Here is a 24672-nt window from a genome sequence, read left to right as displayed (position 1 = left end):
ATAAATCATTGTTTGAGTAACCGAACCGTAAAACGTTATCGATCCCTATATAACATAATATAATAATAATAATATACAAGTAATATAAATATGCAGTGTTATAATACGCTCAATATAATATAATATACACGCGTACAGGGTGATTCACCTGCAGACGTGCTCGCTCCGACAATTCCTCTAAACAGTTTGAATATTCTACATTATAGAATTTTTACAAGCATAGATACCTGAAGCTCGTATATTTTGAACATCGCGGTTTAAACAGTGTCCCTTGCTAAACTTGTTTTTTCTAATAATAATAACCTACCCTTATTCATTACTGTAAATTATAAAGCTGGCGATATTTTCGTCAAACATTTTAATAGAGGTATCTACTTATATAGTTTGAAAATATTTTAGTAAAAAAAAAAATTATGGTTCTCATTTGTAAAAAAAAAAAAAAACAGAATCACCACATGACCCTCTGTAAAGCGTGTAAAAAAAAACGTCTGAGAACATGGTTTTCGGTAGGTAGAATATCTCGGCGCTCGAGACAATAATTCGAAAATCGGAATACTGCGTAGTTGACATAATATAGGATGAAAAAAAAAAGGGAATAAGAGCAGCACCCGTGAATCGCTCTGTATGACGACGTATTTATCGTACATTCCTTACTTGTATGTGTATATTTTGTCGGACAGTGCATTATACAAAATACATAGGTAGACACGGGCACTTATGGGCATTGTGACGACAATACGGGAAGGCTCACGCGCGTACGTGTACACGACCGTTGGATTGGGTCTTTTGGACATAACGTACAACACAAAGAAAACACTATAATGTAGTCCGGACCGCAATCTCCACCGAATGGGTAAGTCTCGGGCGCTGCGTAAACAATCACACCTCTGAAATCTCTTTTCGTATTACACACAGCGGTAGGTAGGTACACCGGCGCAGGGGACGGGCCGCAAACGCGTCGTAATATATTATATTATACGGAGAGACGAGCCGCATTGTGGTATGGGTATAATAATATCATAATAGTAATATGTGGGTACACAGACGACTCGAGCTGGGTAAGGAGGAGAGATTTGAGATATTATATTATTATTTCACGTATCGATTGTGGAGGACACCGCGCGGCCGCCGCGGCACGTGTTCGTCGCGTGTTATTATAATATTATTATGATCGGCTTATAACATTTTTTTTTTTTCTATCGCTATCTGTACGAGATGCTATACATACATATTATTACACGGGTGGGTACTATTGTATTAATTAACCGTTAATAATATGTGTCGTCAATTAATAATATATTTTAAAACAAACGTGCCGTTTCGCGCATACATTATATTATATGCGCCGGGGGAGCCGTTCTCATTTGTTATTATCATTTCTTGCAATGACTTGTGCATTATAATGTGTACATATTATGTGTAGTAGGCATATAAGAAGTGCGTTGAAACGGATCGTCCAAGACAGACTGATATCGCACAGCTGCGGCTGACAATCCGAACACGAGCCGAATGTTTAATTCAAACAATTTTTTCGTTATTGACGGTCAGGTCCGCGGGGTGCGCACAAAACGGTCCAGCGTGTACACTACGCTCGCGAATGTGTGAGTGTGTAGGTGTGTGTGTGTGTGTGTGTGTGTGTGTGTAGAAAGTCGATAATGATTTATTGCGGCACGAAGTGCAACGGCAGCAATGCGCACACACAGCCTCGCTAAACCCTGCCGATAGTGCGCGCCGCCGACAAATACCTCATTAGAGGTCCTTGTGTCCAGCGTGCTCTTAAAAAAAAATAAATAAATAAATAAATAAAATAAAAAACCGGCAGCTCCCGTTCTACCGAGATAGGTTCGACGAACCACTGCACGACGCATAGAGGTACACATCGCAATTATACGCACACGGCACACTATAATATTATATTATATGCGACGACGATAATAATAATAATAATAATATATTAATAATATCATATTATATACATATTATACGATACGCGGCACGCGATTTACGCAGACCGTTATACGTCATTATCGCGTGTGTGTGTGTGTGTGTGTGTGTGTGTGTGTGTGTGTGCGTTAAAGATTTTCATTAATCAATCGCGCCGTAAATCTGTCGTAAAGTTCGTCGCGAAAACCCCGGTAAAAGGGTACATAGGTAGTTTCGGGTACCTATATTAGGCAGCAATTTACGATATAATATTATTATCGCATATTTCTATCGTCGGCGACGATTCGAGTTCCCAGCGGGCGCGCGTAGAAAATCATTGGACGCGTAAAAAAATAAATACGATATCGACACACGAAAAACCCGTTCGGGCCTTATACACGCGTAATACGTACCTATTACATTATATTATTATTATTATTATTATTATTATTATTATCATCTCATCGAGCAGACGTATATTATATGGTCGAACCGTAAAAACCGTTTTACATCGTCGTTAAATATTATTATTATTATTGTATCCGGGTGAAAAATTCAGCAATTCCAATGGAAATCATATATTATATGTAATGTATGTTATATATATATATATAAATAAATAAATAGAACGAAAAAGAAAAAACGCGCTCGCTCGCGTACACAGATGACGACGGCGTACGGCCGATACTTGGGGCATTCCGGCATTCAAACGTCTTTTCCAAATATGGCGCCGCCCGGTGCAACGGCATATTTCTCTTATATACCTATCTGCTATAACAATAATAATATAATAATATAATCGGTAACTGCGCAAGCGCATGTACATCAGTCACGTCAATAACAGATTACGGTTTTCGCCAAACACATAATAACTATGGGCACGCCGTAATGACGACGAGGTCCGTCAGCCTGGCACCTCGTCATCAACGTCGTTTATAACTCGAATGATTTTTTTTGGAAAACCAGTGCCCAACATACCGTTTGGTGACAAAACCTCGTGAATTTATTGTAACGCGACGAATGTTATAGCCGCCGAAATCGATGCTTCGATTATTGCAGGGGTGCCACTGTTGATTTCTGGTGTAGAATACAACATTTGAACTTTACGTTACAAATTGTAGGGACCTGCTAACCATGATCGAATCATAATATTCAAAAGAATTTTGAGGTTCACATTTTGATTTAGTGGTGCCATCTCAGCTGCGCCCCTCCTACGGGCTACATTTTTTCACCAAATATAAGTGCCAATACATATATTAGTCAATCTCATTATAATATCTCGAATTCTGACTGATATATGTTAATAAATCATCTTTAAAGATACAATAATAATAAAGTAAGGATTGTGTTACCCCCAACCCCCCCCCAAAAAAAACCCTCAGCGGAGACTACGGCCTCCTCATATTGAAAACAACAAATTATTACGCGAATTTTGTTACCAATCAAAATAATAGCTACAAGCTAGTATAGTACATATTGATTTTTTTTTTTCATTAATTTTCTGTTACAATAATTGATTTTTTTCTTTGTTCATTTAAAACATTTATAAATAAATAAATATATCTACTCCTTTAAGCCAAGGCTTGAGGATTATTAGGTCGATATACAAATCGGTCATTATTCGCTGCTCCCTTTACAATTGACGATTGCAGTTACGTATTGCTTCCACTCAAACCAATGAATTTCGTTTTGCGCACAAACACAATATTATTATGCACTGCAACGCCAAAGCGAGAACAATGTATTTTGATTATGTTCCGTCAAAAACTTTGTAATCGTAAATGACAAGACAAGAGATTATTTTCACCCCCACCCCCTATCACTCTGCATTTGTTCGTATATAATATAACGGTATGACTTATGGTGTATACGCGCGAGCAGTGCAATTATTAATAACGTCCGATGTCTGTTTCCGGAAAATTTATGGCAGATTCGTACAAAGTTCGTATACTGCAGAGTGCGGTTGTGATAAAATCGCAAAAACGTCTCGATGCGGTGATATTGCAATATCATATAATAATATTAACAAATTATTATTATGCGTTTCAGCGTTTATGACAATAATATTATTATATTTTATAACACCGTCCGTCCATCATTAGGTCGTATAAAATTTCATTCGTGAACAAACGAAACGTATTTGTATACCTGTACAGGTAGACCTATCCGTGACAAACGATATAATATGATATTAATATGTGGCCGTGTGCGAGCGCTGCAGAATGGCAGATCGAGGCCTATAGTACGTCGGTTGTTAGAATGTTAAATTTTCAACCGAATCGTCGACGAAAATATCCTGCATGAAAATATTCTTTGATGTCCTGCATTTCTGCGTTTAAACTTGACCCAGAAATTAAAACACTAATTTATGGAATAATAATTATTATATTGTGTGTATTATGTATTGTACGTCCTAATAATGTGCAGTGCAACAAGTGAAACCGTTAGCTGTAATTAGTGCGCTCCGTACAAACACTGCAATAAATAATAGTCTCAAGACTGTAATTTTATTATTTTTTTTTGTCACGCCTGCGACGAAAGTTTAATTTTTGATACTATAGTTGACGCTTTGGAAAATTACCTTTTTCTGTCCAGTGATTACTGTTCAAACCATATTAATACGCGAACATTGGGCGAAAAGATACGTTTTGTCTATAATACTACCTGGGTGTTCTATAATATGAAACAATTTGGTGAATCTAGGTACTGAGAACAGCAAGAATTTATATGGATTACTATTATATGGATATAGAGGCGTTTCCGAAGGCGGCAAGGGCGTGACAGAAAATAGTACTGTGCGTAGGGAAGCTCGAAATTTCAGACTTGGGCACGCTACTGAGTAATAGTTCACTTCTTGCCCTCGTTGCGCAATATGCTATTCAGTAATTCAATAAAACACCTCCTTAAAATATTAAAACTGTTTTTTTTTTTTTTGTTTAAGTCATTGTTTTGGTAAAAAGGCAATTTTAGAGTGTTTTTTCTTTTTTAATAGCATTTAGGGCGTTTAAATCTTGTCCCTACAGTAAGGATATATTATTATCTACCGTGCGCAGTCGGAGCGTGTCTGGTGCACAACGCTCCAGACGTCTCCATCGCACGTACCTCTATAAATTCTTGGCTTTGCGGAATTTCTCCGGCGAGCGAACCGGACATCGTTCGCAGCCATAGGGTTGAAGCGAGGCACCTGTACGTAGATATATACAAATATACATATAATATATAATAACACGATACGCGGCCATGCGAGCTGTCTGCCGAGGAGAAAACTGTGTGTGTATACGTTTATATTTATGTACTCGGCGCACACGAAAACATAATATAATGTTATAATATGTTATAATATGCGAGTCGAACGAGTCGACCGTTATTCAAATATTTCACACATTACAATATAAAATATGGGCGGCCACTGATGAGCTACACCGTCGTCGGTACGTCCTGCATCACGTTTTGATGTACAATAAAACTCGAGTGATATATTATTATTATTATTATTATTATTATTATTATCATCATCGTCGTCGTCGTCGTATTATACAACGGCACATTGTTGTATAATATTAATATTATATGTTTGTGGAGACCACCGCGTTTCTCTCTCCCTCGCCGGACGTCGGTGGCGGTGGATCGGATATTCTTCGAGTTCAATTAACACCACCGGATTCGAAAGAAGAAGAAAAAACGGTAATTACTGTACAATATTAACATTTTGGGTGGTCCGAGACCACGGTGGCGGCGTCAGCGATTCGTGAAACGAGACCGGGCGAAGCAGACGTAGTCGTCGTCGTCGTCGTAACGCGGTTTCTTACAAATAGGTATGTATGATTTGACTGTAGATTTGACGAACCACGAGGGATCGCAAAGGACAACCTCCGCGTGTGAGAACTGGCTAAAAAAATAACGTCACTTAAGGTTAAGAACCATCATGGCCAACTCATAATACCATATACATATTTACATCAATGGATTTGTGTCATTTCGGGACAGCGAGTCCGATGCGTTAGTCGTTTTGAGGTTACAACGACATATTAATAATATTGTGTCAACTGTGGAAAATCAAAATGTCATCATGGCCTGTCTAAGGTCGTTTGTCATCTTGGCCCGTTTGAAATTTAAATACTACACTATCAAGGCCAATCTCACGAATCTTTACCAAAAATGTATTTTAGTGACCTAAACGTGGCCTAAACTAAAACTACTATATAATCTCAGAGACTTCATGGCCTATCTAAAGTTTGATTATTACACTATATCCTCATGGATTTTTAGTGGAAAATCTTTTTTGGTTTAAATTACTTTTCAGCAAGTTTAAGTAGGTACACGTTTTTGAGATGATAATAATAATATAATTGCTCAGAGGGATAGTGACTTTCGTGATTGTTAGCAACGAAACAGTGTCGTTGTTTTGTTCCTCCTGAAAAGTCGGGAAAATAGAGACTGCGGTTCTCGAGCGACGATAATAATATTATCTACGATGAAACAGAGAGACTGGAGCAGTACGACGTAGCGCGTGACTGTACATTTTACACAGCAGCGGAGTTCAGTCTTAAAATTTTAAGCCTTCCGTTAGATTTACATAATTCTGATATAACTCATAGGAGAAATGAGTGTGCGAGTATAATATAGGAGACAAAAAAAAAAATGTAAAAACAAAAAACACAGCTGCGGTTGCGGATCGTGAGAAAAACGCGTCTAATGGATAACGTGAGGCGACGTTGTCTCATATAATGTTATGTATATAAGTACTGGAAAGTGGAAAGGAAAAAAAGGCACATAGAACGTACACGACAACGACGGCTGCAGCGGCGGCGACAGCGTGGCACCTATCTCGTCCGCGGACCAGTTTTAAGTGAGTTATAATATTATTATCTGCGCGGGAGTCGGCGGCGTTGACGGTATTAAAATAACATAAATAAATAATTGTGATAAAAGACAAAAAAAAAAAAACAATCGATCGTATTATAAAGTAGGTGCTAAACGTTCCATATCTGCACCCTCCCTAAGTGTCTCCGTGGGACCGTGAGACACGTCAATATACGCGCTTTTTAATCGATAGTATAATCTATGACAATTTCAATTTCATGACATAAAATATGTCTTATAGATTACTCTTGAAAAAACTATAAATAATGATAATAGCTTATTTATTTAGCAGTACCCATGTATAGTAATATTTACATAGTGTATTTGTCATGTAAATTTTATTACGTCATGCGTCTACTATTATCCCTATATAAGAATAATATACTAATATTAAATTATTGTTTTGATATGCGAATCTAAAAAATAGAAGATAATCCTTGATTTAAAATAAAATGTTGTGCAATATCAATTAGTTATTATAATTTATAAAAATAATAATTTTTAATACACCTAATTTATGATATTATATTAGTATGATTGTTTTATATAATAACTTCATATTTTGTAAATAACATCTAAGTCTTACGAGGCAATAAGTAATTTAAAATTACAAGTTGTTGCAATTCTTTATTTGACGTATCGGTGGGAGGCTTTTCATATTATAATAGCAATCTGGTTATTAGACAGCTGTTCTACGTAGTATTTCTCTAGTATTTCGATGTACCTACCTATTTTTGAAAATATTTAATGTTCATATCAGCCCGTGTTATAGCGATATGGTTGTGTTAAATTTGTTCGTTAATTTCGATAAAATATTGATTAGCGATTACTTGCGCATCTCTACCGTTAAGAATATATTTCCTCCTTAATTTGTAAGCTTCGACGTTTTTCATGATACATTTTTTTGAATGTCGTTTTGTGCATTTCCACTGTTAAAAGACATTGCATCAGCCGATACTTCTATACATCATATATACAGTATGCGAAAACTTTTTTATCGTTTTTTCATCTCTGAACTATTTTCACAATATATGCCTTTCTACTAGGACTCTAGGGAAATAGAAATATATGTACCGCGACTGATGAAGACAAAATGTACATATTACTAAATACCAAATATTGCAGATAATAGAAAATATACCGACTACGAACTCCTCGTTTCGAAATCTGCTTGAAAGATTTAAGGTCAAACGACAATTAATATAAGACTCTTTATTTATTTACCCAGTCGATATGCCGAAAATGTGGGTTATGATATATTATCATAGTTTTCAGTCTATGGCACAATTTATTATAAGAGCCTATAAGTGATAGGTACCTACTGCACATTTCGATTGTAGCATAATTTATACAGGTCCGAGTTATTCGTTTTCTTTTTTTCGAGTAATAAAACGGTAAGTTACAATACCAGCCATATAATATTATAGACATTATTATCATATTATAAAGAAGCAATCACGTGAAATCGTATGGGGCAAATTTATGACGCCGCCCTTAAATTTCTGGCAAGTGCCGCCCACACGATGTATGCCACGATGATTTACGGGCGGGTACCTACAGACACCCTCACCCCCCCCCCCCCCCCCCCCATAATATTATGCCTTGTCCGATGTACAATAATCGTGTGCGCGTGTGTCCCGCGAGTGTAATATCGTTTTGCGATCATCGCGTTGCCGTGGCGGCGAAAACTGCGATGCGGTGGAGGAGATATTATTATTATATTATTATATTGTGTAGGATCGACGCAACCTCCGCGCACGACGTCGCGAGAGCCTTAACCGATATTATTATTATTATTATTAGAGACATGACGACGTGTACGAAATCGCATACCGGTAAACATAATATATAACACGTGTATAATGCGCATACAGGGAGATCCACCGAGCACGCTTACTCCCTGCAGTGTTTCCCGTTACTGTGAACTAGTCGAAACCCCGACGATGTTCGGCGTTTTTAATCGGGCGGAGTTCATTATTGTTAATTAGGTTATATATTTTATATAGGTAACCTGTATAGCTACTTTAAGGCCGTATCTTCAAATACGTCAGCTATTTCATAATAAACTATATACCATTCAAAGAGTGTCTTGCGCCGATATTAACTTATTATTTTCGAACGAAAACCGTCTTCATTTCCTGTACATTTTCGATCAGATGCGGCGTTTTAGAAAACGCCGATGTCGGTACATAGGTACAACGAAATTCGGACGAGTAGTATTAAGTAATTTAACTTTGCGTTCTATAGGTATAAGAATAATAAGTTCACGATAATGATTTATTATTGATTTTGGTAATTCAATCAATAAACATGTTATATACTGTACAAATTGTCCGTGAATAATTAAACACCTCGAACTAATATTGCATAATACATAGATATTATGTTTATATGTCATTATATTTTTGTAACCCCATTTTTAAGGAATATAATATTGTCCTTTGAAGTACATAAACTTCGTCCACTGAGAAACTACTGGTTAGGATTTTGATTTAGATACATCGAACTTTTCGGAAAGATCGTCTGCTCTACGGGGCAACAATACGGTATTGCGGGTTGTCGTTTGAAAAACAGAAGTTTGTATCGCCACTCCAGGAAACTATACATCGTTATTAATACGTGCTTAAACGGTATGAAAAATCTGAACAACTGGAAAAGCGAGCCGCTGCAGCCACGATGGGCGGCGTACCTATACCGGAAAATTCCAAAATCAGTATTTGAACAAACGAAGGAACGATATTAATGACCCTCGTTCGTTCACCGATCGTGCTCGGTGAATCACGCTGTATGTGAATAACGTACCTTCGCGGGAACGGACCTCCGCCGGGATCGTCGGTGCGTGACAACTGGACCATCGCGATAAACGCCACGCCGCCGCGGCCCATCGCGCATATTATCATAATATTATTACGTATCGGTACGAATCGTCCTACATTTTATTATTATTATTATTATTATAAATATTATTATAATAATTCTGCGACGAAACTTGAACGTCGACCTCCACCGAGCGGTGCATCCACTCCCCTAGCACTTTCCCACGCGCCAAAATTCTGCCATGATAATTGAACCTTTTGTACTTACGTGTACATATACTACATTTCTATATTCTATATACGATGTAATATTGGTTAAACCCCACAATAGTCTATTATAAGCTATTCAGCTCTATTTTATAAATACAACACCCCTCCCCACCACCCTTAGAATATATATGGTTCACGCCTCCGTCGATATCACATGAATAAATTAAAATTAAAATACCCGTATAGATACACTCTGCAGGGTTCGAATTCGTTTTGAAAACTCGATCAGCAATGTCCATCATCATCCTGTTTATTGCAATACCATAATATTATTCCTCCGATATATTATTATTATTTCTATAAACATTGTGTTTCTGCGTCAATTTGACGCGGATCTTCTATTGCAAATTCTTGTCGTTTGCACAAGTCGAGTAGGCACATAAACATTATTCTCCGTGTCTCAAAAGGCATTTCAGGTTTTTTTTTTATATGTATAATATGAAACAACGGTCATAAAATACTAAATAGTAACCATAAACTACGCGATTCCTAATTTGATTACAAAATAAAAAAACATTATTTTATATTTTTTTTTTTAAATGCCTGTTGGTTTTCATAACAGTTACTGTTGATAGGATTGTATAATATCTTAAAACTATAGGTAGGGTGTCTATACGAAGAAATTGAAAAAATTTAATTAGGTAGGTATACATAATAATGCATAGTACCCTGCAGATATACTTTTTAAATTCACAATTAAACACTGTATATCATTTCAAGTGCATACAAATATTTTGTGATTATAGTTAATTAAAAATAAGTTCCTATTTAATCGATTATTAGGTATATCGAATGACTAAATGCGAATCAAGAAATCAAGAAATCGCAAATTCCGTCCGACGATAGTTAACTCAATGACAACAGTATCCATTTAATTAAAATAGCAAGTATAATATTATAATATACATACCTAATGATTACATTATTACAATGAATAATAACTAGTAACTGATTAAAACCCCATAGAAAAGTTGATTAAAAAGTACGATTACTATTTTGTATTATTTTATCGAATCGTTGAGTTGAAAATAATATGGGAAAAATCGGAAAAAAAAATATTATAATAACATTATATTCCAATGACAATCTGTCATTCAAATATTTTCGTTGTATATATAACCTTTCTTCAGTACAAATTATGGGACAGTCGTTATAATTTTTTATCATCGTTATTATAATATTTAATTACGAGTAATCACGACCTCATGAAGTCGACCGCTCGGAACTACAGCGGGATACAGCGTGTTATTGAAAATATCGACAAAAAAAAAAACGTGAAAGTCTTGTCGTTTCTACCATATATAATATGCGCATGTTAGTTATACACTATGTACGGAATTCTCATAAAATTAGAGCACGAAAAGATATTATCTCGAACATGATATCGCATAATACGGGTATCTATCATGTACCTACCTACCTCTACAAACTCTTAAAATTATTTAGACAAGTAGCCAGCTATCCCCTTATTGTTTTATTCATGACTAGGTACCTGCAATAAAGTAAATATCAACGTTTTTTTTTTTTTTATTCTGATATTATATTAGATCATATTATTACCTATACATAATATACATGAATCGTATAATTATTTACTTTTGTAAATACTTTTTAACCAATTAAGAGTCTGCTGTGAATCTCGATCAAAATAAGTTACCCGGTATTTTGACGTATTTATCTGCCATTAGTCGGTAACAACAAAAGACACTTATAATTGTTATGACCTCATAAGGTCAACATTAATTGCCGTATAGGTTTTATTTTCTGCTACCAACAACAACTATCATTGACAGTACCGCGTTACTTATATGTATATATATTGTTATACATTAAACTCTTAATGGTGCACAATATACAATATACATATTAAATATAATAATGTATAGGGATATAATGTGCAGCATAATAATATAATAATATTATAGTAGGTATAATAGTATTTAGTGAGGGAGAAAGGAAAACCGAACGCGTAACAGTATAATTAACGATCGATTGTTTTAAACGTTACGCCCAGGGAAGAAACGTTTAGACGAGTGCCACGAAAAAAAATCTATTGTACCGACTACAGATTTTATTATTGTGCTGATGTTCATCACGCGCGCGTTAAAGTCTCCGTAATCTACTCGAAAACACTACAAATACGATATTATTACGAAATATTTAACTATATTATTATGCAATGCATTAATATTATATATGTAGAGGTTATGTACCGTATATAGGTACGTATGCGGCCCTGCATGCACTCGAACCTGCCGACAGTTTAAACACACGTGCAGGTCACGTTGGCTAAAACGTTTAAAAAACAAGTAAGTCATCATCTGAGAGATGTCAAACAGATGCACCTTTATGTAAATTCCAACAATGCCTACTGCAGCTTGCCCAAAAATCATGGACGACGGTTCGGTAGAGATTTCCCTGCAGCAACAAGTCGTGTGTATACGTTATACACTTATACCCGCTATATATTGTACAATATATAGGTAGTGTATCATAAATAGCTGCAGGTACCTATGTCCAAAATATGTGATTTTTATCGAACGCGCTGACAACTGTATATAATAACGATATTATTTATATTTCTTGACATCGGTATAGAATACGAGACGTGACTACAATATATAATAAAATAATGAACCTATATACTAGCGGCCGACGACTCCTCCACGCAATAATTTTACGCTTTTGAAAAATGTCCGAATTATTGTTTTCGTTTTAAGTAGACCGAAGCGGTGCCGAAAACTATAGTTTTTGCCGCAGGTGCAATCGATACTAAAAGTAACAATAGGAAAATGTGGGTGGTGGGCCGGTCGTTAAATAGTGTGCATCGCGCGTGGGAGTCGTAGTCGGTTTAACTGCGATTTCTTTATAGTAATGTTGTTTTTGGGGGATTTTTTTTTTATACGTAGGTCCTATGCACGTATGTATGGCGCCACTACCCGCTGAGTACGATTATACACGCCGGCATTTTTAGGGAAAATGATGGCACAACGGAGGAGCCACAATGAAATTTACATAATTTTGGTCTTTCCATACCCGAGGCGAACATTCATTATCGAGAATACACAGATGTCTAATTATCGTCGCGCTCCCCTTCCTTATTAATAATATTATAATAATAAATACGCCGTGTCCTGCGAGATAAGAACCGGTCAGGTATTTACGAAAAAATACCCTCCTCGGATGTAAGTACCTATAGCATGCATTATATACGTATATAGGTACACCTAACATACCCATATAAACAATTGATTTACGATCGGGTGGCGGAGCGTACAATAATACTTCGACATTAATAATGACCCCCTCCACGAGGCGGCTGCATGCGCACGAATTCTTCGCTGCTGCGGCTGTATATTATGATAGGATACATAGGGACAATGTATTATAATAATATTATTATAATGTGTGTCGTTGCCGCGTCTCTCATTCTATTATATATACACGATATGATACACCAGTATATACCTATATGAGTGCAGTGTGTAATGAAAAATCGGGTGCTAAGTGGGTACGATGGTCTTAGAAAAAATAAAGGGATTTTGACGAGGCCACGATGCGCGATCAAACGATATTTCGGGACGACGAATATCACGATAAATCATCGATCTGGACGACGGACGCGTCTGCTTGTCAAAATCAGTTTCGTCCAACACCCGGGTAATTGTTAAAACCGTCCGTATTATATTTACGAGCTGAATATTATATATTATTATAGTCAGTGAAGGTATATGCACAAAATGCTCAGGCTAATCGCAGCCGCCGCCGCCGCGATGACATTACTGATTGTGGTTAATTTGTAATACGTCATACATATATATATGCCGTCGCCTTCGTCTTATATACTCTCTCGCGTGTATATATTTATTATTTTTTAATTACGGTACCATTCAAGTGAAAAACGCATCAATCTTCTTACTCTCACGAAAAGTGTATCGTCTAATAAACGGACAAATAATACATTACAATAATATTATGTATAATATTGTATATAGGATGAGATGAGCTCGAGTGCTGCTGCAGCGGCTCGGTTTTCGACGGTTGTAAAAAGGCACACCTCACGAACGGGTCATTATATAATTTATTCAGGACCATAACACGGATTACGTACCTACCTTATATATATATATATATACATACAATATTAAGTATACCTATATACAGTGACGGGGGCGGCCGCGGACTTCTCGAGAACAACGAGCGCGTCACTCCGTCAGACGCATCATGTGAAATAATCCTTTTTCCCATCCTGAAGGACTAATTAGCCGCGGCCAGCACGGGAGAATATCGGAAAGTCACCGTTTATACGCACTTAGTCGCTGTGACAATCCCACATTACACTCGGCTGGTAGCTAAGAATTCGATATTATTATGGCCAAAGTGGCCGAGGGACGACGTTCCGGTCATTACAGTCACTGTTGCGCGCATACCACACACTTCACCATACGAGACACGTGTGTGTGTGTGTGTGTGTGTCTATATACCTACATATATAGGTATGCTTTAACCGCAGGGTAACAAATCATCGCGTCCAATTCCATTTCGGACGCGCACTGCGCTCGTCGAGGAGTCGGGCAATTTGTTTTGTTACAAAATCATCGCGTTTAATGGCCGGTTGAAAAAAAAAGAATCACGATAACATTTTTTTCACACCTAACCTTTTAAAATAACTCAATCGTCGTTTTAACAATATTTTATTGTTGTGTCTCGGTTGGTATATTATTAAAAAAAAAAAATCGGTACGCAACATATTTTTTTTTTTGAACGTCTATTAGGCAATATTTTAGACTAATATTGATTGATAGTTATCATCTGCAAGAAATTCGTTCAAATCAAATAACTACAATGATTGAATGTGTACAATATTAACACTTGATTATAATTATCGTCTGGAATAAAAACTGTACAAAATCAAACTGTACCGCAGTTTTTTTCAACTCGAATTTTAAAATACTTCATAATATTATAATATAGTCCAATATTAATATTCCGAAAATTTACAAAACCAAAAAAAAAAACAAAAAATTGAATAGTAAATGTAAACGCTACTCATAGTAATAATAATAATAATAATAATAATAATAATAATAATTATTTACCAGAACCGGTGAACCAAGGTGTGAATCCGTCCCATTCGGTGGGCTGACAACGGGGAACCAGTGCGAAAATCCACAGGCAAAATGCAATCAGTTCCATTATGACGCATCGTCCGATTTGATTACATCGTCGATCGAGAGCGTTACAGATCCGGCGGGAACGTCAGATATCGTTTCGGAGCGCGTGTACAATATTCGTATTTATTTTCAACGAAATCGGTGGGTACTAATATATATATATATATAGGCGTTTTAATGCGGTGGTGCAATATTATTTTATAACGTCACGCCGGACGCGGTGTGAACAATATTCGACGAACGGTAACGAAAATAATAATAAAAAATAAAATAATAATTAAACTACTTGTAATAGACACGCGCAGCTACGAGCGCGGATCCGGTATGCGACGAGCGATAGTGCACCGAGACACGAGCTGACGCTAGCCCGTGGACGCGAAGACTGGTTATCTATGTGTCGGCACCAGGTAGAGTGTGTCGGTGGTGGTGTACAGGTGTGTGTGTGTGTGTGTGTGTGTGTGTGAGTGTCCGTGTGTCTGTATGCGTGTAAACATACCTGCACCGGGGGATATTTTCGAAAAAAAACCGAACGAGCGCACTTGACGACCCTTCGGATTCTTGTACAATGTGCGATTTGGCCGCGGGCCGCCTCGACGCATTTCGGTATACAGTTAGAGTGGTGTACCTACTTTGCGGAAACTATTAATTATTATCGTGTGGCATCGTGTCATCGCCGATGGCTGCAGCGGATTAGACGTGACACCGTGCAAACAATTTTTTTTACCTCAAACGCATGCAAAAAAAATGTCTTAAAAAAATTAATAACGCAGATATTGTAAAAACACGGAAATGTTACGATTTCTTAATTTTCGACCCGCGAACGATTGGATAACAAGCTGGATCGGAGGAATGATGGCGAGTATTATAAACGCCGAAGGTAATTACTATATTATTATGATGTATTATTTCCTCGAGTACAACCAGCTGCATATTGTTGTCTATATTCTATTAACATATTATTGAAGCAGCATTTAGATAGTTGCAATACAACACGCACGACCTTTGACACAATATTATTATTCTACAAACAGAAATATAAATTATCGTTGAACCGTGTGCCAGCATATTCACAGTTTCAACAGGTATAATATTATACAATATATAACCTACAATAATATTACACGCATTATTAATACTTTATGGAATTTGAAAAATTGCGTACGTGCAATGTCGTTTAGAACATTATTCTTTCGTTGGCGGGAAAATTGTGATTTCATAGTTTTACCATTATGCATTATATATATTATTATACAATTATTTAAACGTTGTTGTGGCAATACTCGAACGCGGCTCAGAGGGAATCGGCGAAACCGGACGAGACGAAAAACCGTGATTAAGCGGCGTGATTTAAAACACATATTATACTATATAAGACCGCAAAACTGCAATATTCGACGTGAATAAAATATGACTGATTGAAACGCGTTTGACGAGAGTGTAACCCGCCTATAATATAAACAGTGTGTTCAAAAAAATGATAAAGCGGAAACACGCCGTATTTAATCGTAGGTATCGAGAAATCGTTGTGTTTAATGCGCCCACGCGTTGTACCATAACATTATAATAATAATAATAATATATTATGCGCTCCGCAGTCCTACTGGTATTACATTAACACTTACAAGACAGGTATAACTGTCAAAATATTTTATTGATATTCAATACCGGGAGTCGCGTTATTATTATTATTATGACTTGCTCGTGTGCCCCGCCATTGCTTTTATACAATATATTATTAGAGAGTTATATATTTAGAGAGTCATGATTAATCGCTGCAACGTTTTTGGTTCGCAGATCCGAGCGGTCGTTGCCAGGTCATTTCAGGTCGTGTCCAAAAACCCAAATCCCTGGACGGCGCGTCTAATTACCCGACACAACTCTGCATCTATTATAATATCGAATGATGAGTAGGTATACGACCTGCCGCAGAGGACCGTTTTCTCGCGAGTCGCCGAGGAAAACCGTTTGTGTGATGATGATAAACGAACCGCCGCCGCGAAGACTCGCATAATGTATTATTATCATACTATACAACTGCAATGATGATATATCTGAAGGTATGCACTTGCAAAAAACTTAAGACAACAAAAACGCGAGTTACACATGTTCCGTTTGTCGAATCGGGTTTCGAAAATGGAAAAAAAAAATTTAAAAATACCCATCACGCATGATAGCCGTCGTCGTCACTAATTAAAACCCGATTTACAATAATGGTCGACGCATGCACACGCTGCAGCAGGTAACCCCGGTATATGAATAATCGAGAAAGCACCGCGCGCAGTACGTATACCTACGTCCTCTACCCGTAGGTACATATTATTTTCTTTCTTTTTCAATACCGAAACGCTTATCGACAGCACTTCTCTGACAAGCTGTTTCTCCAAATAGGGAATGCGCCGAGCACTGGAGTCTCCGCGCACTGAAGGGCACAATGCATTTAAAAATAAATCTTTAGACATTCGATTGTACGTAACGCTCGTTATTATATATGTTATCCGTGTATTGCGTTTCAGTAGCATTTTTACGTTTTGGAGACAAAATAAAATGTGGAAAAAAAATGTTGCACGAGGTACGCATTTCAATCCCGGAAAGTAAAAACCCGTTTGAATAATACGCATATTTCTCTGTACAGGGGGGGGGGGGGGGCACAAAAAGAAAGTTACATACAGTTTAGGTATAGGTACCGACCTGGCGTCAAAAATGAATAGGCTCGACGAAATTCTCGATCAAATATATCAATTATTTTATACACACGTGATGTACCTTGTTACACTTTATACGACGGTCGATACACATAATATTCCATATTATAATAGGTATACATAATAAATATGTATACGTAAAATTGTATGTTTCACCACTTATTACTGAGTACCTACCTATATAGGTTAGGTATATTAATGTATGTATATTAATAATTAATATTGGTAAAAGAAAATTTTCACCCCGAAATGGGTAATTTTGTCCCCGTGTATTAAATACGTACGTTTATTTGTGGACTGTGTAAACTCAAATGAATTGACAATACTATCACTACTGCACCGATTGTACATTTGCAGCCCCCGGATTGACCTCTCCGGACGGGGATAGTGGGATATATAAGTACCTATGTTATAATTATTTATAATAAACGCCTGATAAGTAATTTTCCGATGAGATCAGACAGTTACTGTCGATTAAAGGTGATCTGTGCTGTATAAATGTTTTCATGTGCTACGATATTATTTAGTTTTAATTTATAATGGACGAAATACAAATTATTGAGAGGTGGTGGTGAGACCTTTTATTCCGGTACTTAAATTATGTATGTAAACGAGATAAATAATAATAATAATAATAAATGGTGCGAGGTGGGCTTGGGAAGTTTGGAAGTTTGACAACAGATTACGAAAAACCTTAAAGAAATGATATAATGGAAAATATGAATGTCCCTGTGGGTTTACAATAGTCATTGTGTCTTTTGTTGTATCAATATTATAGTAGTTAATTCAATAGTAATCGTTTGTAGCTCATACAAAATGTACCTATCTAAAATAATAGAATAATATCGATTTCGACGAGATCGGTATAGATTTAGACAACTAATTGATTTACGACGACGACGACAAGCTGACACGAGATCGCTGCAGTGATTGAGATAGAATATGCGATAAACTATCTCGTAAGCGATTCCCATGCTGCAGCATACCGCGAGTATACCTGGTAGCACACTGTTCACATCGCCTTATAATTATTATTATTCCTTGCCAACGCATTCGATTTTCATATAAGACGTAATCCACGGAGACGACGTTTTTTTTCCCCTCCATAAACCTGCCTACGTAGTCGAATTAGGTATTATAGTGTAAATAAATATTATTAAATCTATTGTTACACGCGTATAAAACTGCACTCCGAGACCACCGCAGCTGCAGCACCAGAATCGCATACAGTTTGAAACTTCGAAAACACGCCATAACCGCATATAGGTAATAATATTATACTCATACCGACCGGTGGTTTATGTTGAGTATAATCATCATATATGTTGCGAGTTTATTTTCATCGTACTCGCGTAAGTTGTTGGATTCGCCGCGCGGTGGCGATCGGTCATAAATTGGGCAATAACAACGATAAACACAGACTTGAGGTTATAATTTTTCAAACGTCGTGATGACCCACGGCCGGACACCTGAATTGATAATGTGCAATCGATACGTTTTCCGTGGAAAATTATTAATAGTGTCACGAAAGAATGCCGCAGATATCATTATATTATGCAGGCCGCCGCCACCGCCGTCGTAGTAAGCGGATACCACACGCCGCCCCGCCGTATCATATATATATATATTTATGTTTTATAATGTATAATATTATTGTAAAAAGTATTATGTGAATGTATATGACTACCTAGTTATATTATACGTCTTATTATACACATTATTCTTAAAAAAAACGGTGCTTACTTCCGCACGACGCGACGCATGCGCACGCGCGGGTCGGGCGTATATATAATATGCCTATATTATAATATTATTATCTACGACCGCTGCAGATTCGCCCGGGGATTTGAATCGAGCTCGATATCGTTATGGTCTTATAATTATGGTCGATATCATTATGGTATGTAACACGTAGGTACAACAATAATAACTATTAGCCGCGGGTAGGTTTATGAGGTAGGTATAATATAATACGACGACACTATTCTGCGGGGAGGTAACGGCGGCAGGAGAAAAAAAAACGTCGTAATATATATTATTATTAATATCTGCAGCTGCGGTACATTACAACTGCGGTATCTGCGGAGCACGTTAACTTTTTTTCCGGCATTTTGGAATTATTCCAATAACACTGCAGTTTATGAATATTATCGATAAATCATTTGTAGTTGTACCTATATGTATATATATATATATATACAGGTACGTTATCTTGCCGAGTCGCGATAACGGGCCAGCGGGATATTATATCATTCCTTCTACGAGTGCCTTTGTCGCACTTTGTCTATAATAATATGCACATAATAACATTATATTATTATTGCAGTCATGCGACCGTAACATCGACTATTAGTGCGAACCGCGAAATTATAATGCGTTACTCGAACTTGTATTATACGAGCAGCGAAGGAAATGTGCACGCGTGCTTGCAGTTTATAGGTATAACATTATAGTCGCAGGTACACACTTTTATGCCCACCTCGTATATTATATTATACATTATTATTATTGCAGTGCGTTACAAGCGTACACGCCGATAAGACTTACAGGATTCGCCTCAATATTTCCAGTGGAAACCGTCGTATCGGTATCGTCGCTGCAGAGCCTTGTAAGGAAATATTAGAATCGAATCGTTCGCGCGTTTATGTAGATAGAAAAAAAAAACATGTAGTAGGTCTCGTGACAAAATATATTAGTAATACGACGAGCACTCATAAATTTCGCGTGGAAAACTGTTTTCTGAAAACATAGATGATTCAATGGATAATATCGACCGTGGAAAATACCAACAGCAGCTCTTTCCTCCTCGTCATATTTATTTTGACTAAGAGTTGACGATTTTTCAAGGTTATTGGACGTGGACGGTTAAAAAATTGTGTTCAGATAGTGGGTGTTTCGACTAGACTTACTATACAAATCTGCAGTATGTATATTATACACCTATATAATATTATACTCGACGGCGTATATTGTTATAACGACAGTGATGGAACGGAAAAACAGATTTGCACACAATTTGGACGAATTACAGTCGAGACCGCCGTGGACCCATATTTACACCGGATTCAGTCCAAAAACCGACCTAATCGATTCCGAAAAATATTACCCAACTTAGTACAAACATTTTTTTTAAACATACATTTTCCTTCCGATTTTATACTGACATGTATTTTATTATTATTATTGTCAAATAACGCTACCACCTACCAACGATCGTATATATCGCGTGACATATATTTGCGTGAAAATAGTCATCTCATCCTGCTCAGCACTCATTTCATATCGTCAGTAACGAAACAGGACGTATATTATAAGATAAGCGATGGTAGGAAATTTCAATATCAATACTTAATAGGTGCCTAGTAAATAATAATAAATAGTAATTTTGACTAAATACGTTTTAATGCCCGCCGTTTTTTGTTAGCCCATACATATAACTCCAAATCCTAACCAAACTATACGTCCAAAACTCTCCGAAATCGTATGTTACTCGTCAGTACTCGCCGTACAATATTATTTACATATTGTTATGGGCGTGACTGGGCAATTAATCACGATGATAATATTAAGCCGACTGCCTATGGCGAAGACAACAGAGCTGTAATGATAATAATATACGAAAACGTCGTCGGTACATAATAATAATAATAATAATAATAATAATAATAATAACAATAATAACGAGCAGCGCATCGGTGTACAATCTGTTGCGCGAGAGACGGACTCGACGAAACCGTAACGCCCGGTCCGTATCATTATGTAGGTACGGGTATGTAATGTAGAAGACAAAGTGTCATCCAGGACCTTGGAGAAGAAATTCCTGTCGAAGTCCTGACTTCTCTCCAATCAGGTCCCGTACGCGATGGCATGTCCGTTTTGTCACGATATAAACGACGCGTACCGCGTATACGTATATAATATACAATACGCACAAGTGCACGCACACACACACACACACACACACACACACGCACACACACACACACGAGTAAAGGTATACACGGACGGCGTGGAGCTGCGTCGTCGTTCCGAGAAACCATTGCGACTGCACCATATTCGGCAACCGGTCTCTTTTAATTCCATCGTATACTCTGTTTTCGTACCGTTTTCATTTAGACCTGTTTGCTATTTTTTTTTTTCACAATTTTTTTTCTTACACTTAACTCCCTCCTCCGCCGACACTCCGTCGTGTCCGCGTGCGTGTACAAGACGACGACGACGACGACGGTATATACCTGCAGATGACGAACACAACATAACGGGGTTACCGACGACGACGACGACGACGACGACGTAGGTATATACCTACCTATACCTACCTATTAATACCTCTAATATTATTATTATGTATACCTACCAATGACAGTGGCGCTGACGAACAGCATTGACCAAGGATGTCAACCGTATTTTCACTATTTCTCATCACGTGCAACCGTTATCGCCCCGTCCCTATATACTGCATGCACACGACTGCGGTACGATGTTTACTATTTTTACTATATATTATTATTGTTATGACGTAATGATCAATAATATGCAGACGAGACACGCGTCATACATTATAATAATAATATAATTTATGTGGCTGGCCCGATAACCCGACTGCAGTTTCTCCAGTCTTGTCACTAAAGACAAAAATATGACGCGAGTAACACCGCTCTATATCTACGGCTATCGGTCGTACGTACAATATGATAATATTATTATATATATATCATCACAGTTTTTTAGAATATGCCTACACAAAAAAAAGCTACGGGAAATCAACGCAATAGATTATTATTAGTTTTTTAACACGTGGGTATAGCAACGGTTTTCAACATAATTTTCGTGATAAATTTATTGAAACAACTATAGGTACGTTATGCGATTTATGACGTTTTTCTCGACCATTTCTATGATAGACCGTGCACGGTAGCATGGCTGGTATTATAAGTATAACGAGTTCCCCAATTCACATTATAATATATTATGCAGGTATAATTATAGCGCATAATAACCGCGCAATAACATATGCGAAAAACGTCCTTACTGCAAACATATATCATAATAGAATTATGATTGCGCGGCTGTGTGATGCTAATATCATATCATTATAATATTATGTACGAAATCAAATCACGTATTTTGTAATACGAAATTTTATCGAAACAAAAAACGTATACTGAGCAATAATTCTGTGTCGCACACTTTGAAAACTCCGCCGTCCATTATACGCAAGCGACAAACTTAAAATATACATAATCTCATATATTATATATTATTATCATGGGCATATGCACGTGGTGGTGTGGCATTAGTCACAAGAATGACTGGTATCCGTGTCTCGTGAGTGTTTTTTTTTCGGAACAGACACGACGAAAAGCAGTCCATCGGCGAAAAGCAGTTTATTATTATTCTTTGTATGTACCATGTACCGGCCATGTAGACGAGAGACAGCAATCTTTGTCACGCCTTCGTCACACACGAATCCTGCGCAGAGTATCTATCAACGCTGTTATTGTTTGGATTGCAATACATAAATTACGCTCAATTGTGTCAGATACATTTAAATAATGAACCGGTTTTACGCCGGCCTCCCATAAGTAAATCACAACAATTTGTGAGGTTTTTTTTTTTTGTTTCACTAAAAATTTCTCAATTACCTAAAATACATCGAATGCCGAGTGTTATAATAATAATAATATATTATCTCGAACACATAACGTAAACAAGGTCTTATAGAATGCTTTGTACACCTGTTCGACGTTCGCGTAACATGTAAAGTAACCCAATGTACGTTTTTGTAATTAATCGATGTATTTATCATATAAGATACTCCTGCAGCAATATTCGAACAATAGTTTAGAGTGACTCTAAAGTTTAAACCTTACAACAATCCACACCTCGACCACAAGTCGAGACTGTTAAGCACAATATAAATCAGATCCTGTATATATGTATACTATTATACTTATACATATTTTATACCTAACTAAGCATATATATAGTTCAACCGTTATTAGACATCGACGGTTATCCCATCATAAGAAAGACTAGAAAAAAATAGTGTCTTCGAGTAACAGAATTACCATAGAATATTATTTTAAAAGTTTGAACAAGCTTCTAAGGTAAAAAATAAATTCACCTAAAACCTAAAAGATAACTTGCATTTCCATTGTTTAATAACAAGAACATTTTTTTAAAAAATATGTAGACGCTCAATAAGTATTTGCTGCCTGCTATTTCAATATAACAATTTTTTTTCTCACATTCACAATCTTAATCGTACTAAAATATGATACCACACATCTTATGACAATATTAAGTCGTCCTTTTCCTATATAATAATAAATCCATGTCTCAGCTAAATTATTCCACATTTGCTCTTCTACTACGAAGAATTTGTATAACGTTCTCGGTGGCTATGCATGGATGTTGGTTATATTTTTATAATAAAATATAGCTCATAACAGTTCAAACTATATTATTATATCGTCAGTTCATAAATACACAGCACGTGATTGTCGACCATGAACATTATTTATTCGATCATATTAATATCATTAGTACGTGGCCCCCAGTATAAAGGTAGCGCCCTCTAGTGCGATGACTAAATGAAAAAATGAAAAAATGTGACATGCAATTACCTTTACACTCGTGTGCGTTTGATGCGGTCGCTCTGCTCCACGGCGCGTCGTTGAAGAACGGCAGACACTCATTGCAGTCGGGCCCAGCCGTATTGTGCTCGCACCGACACACTCTCCTGGAAGTGCCATTGATTGAAGTGCTTTTCACACATTCGCTGGCGTGGCCGTTACACTTGCATCTGTTGCAAAAAATGAATAATTTTATTAAAAAATTATTAGCTTTACATGGTTAGATGATAAAAAAAAAAAACTGTTCGCCGACATCGTGAACGGTAAGTTTGCCGTCGAATAAAAC

General features: G+C 36.9%; 1 protein-coding gene across 2 annotated transcripts in view; it reads right to left on the bottom strand.

Annotated features, from left to right (window-relative positions):
- The window catches only part of LOC132944449 (laminin subunit gamma-1), a 56519-nt gene that overhangs the window by 12722 nt on the left and 19125 nt on the right, over positions 1 to 24672 (bottom strand). Inside the window, exon 6 of one of the 2 annotated variants that reach the window (XM_061013792.1) lies at positions 24378 to 24556. In XM_061013792.1, the coding sequence (XP_060869775.1) occupies positions 24378 to 24556 (179 nt within the window). Of the gene's footprint in view, positions 1 to 14971; positions 15419 to 24377; positions 24557 to 24672 lie in introns of those variants that run through there. The other variant, XM_061013793.1, reaches the window with a different exon arrangement.

This window comes from Metopolophium dirhodum, chromosome 5, assembly GCF_019925205.1.
Source record: "Metopolophium dirhodum isolate CAU chromosome 5, ASM1992520v1, whole genome shotgun sequence".
Lineage (NCBI taxonomy): Eukaryota > Metazoa > Arthropoda > Insecta > Hemiptera > Aphididae > Metopolophium > Metopolophium dirhodum.
The sequence above is the reverse complement of the archived record's forward strand: the minus strand, read 5'-3'. Positions and strand labels throughout refer to the sequence as shown.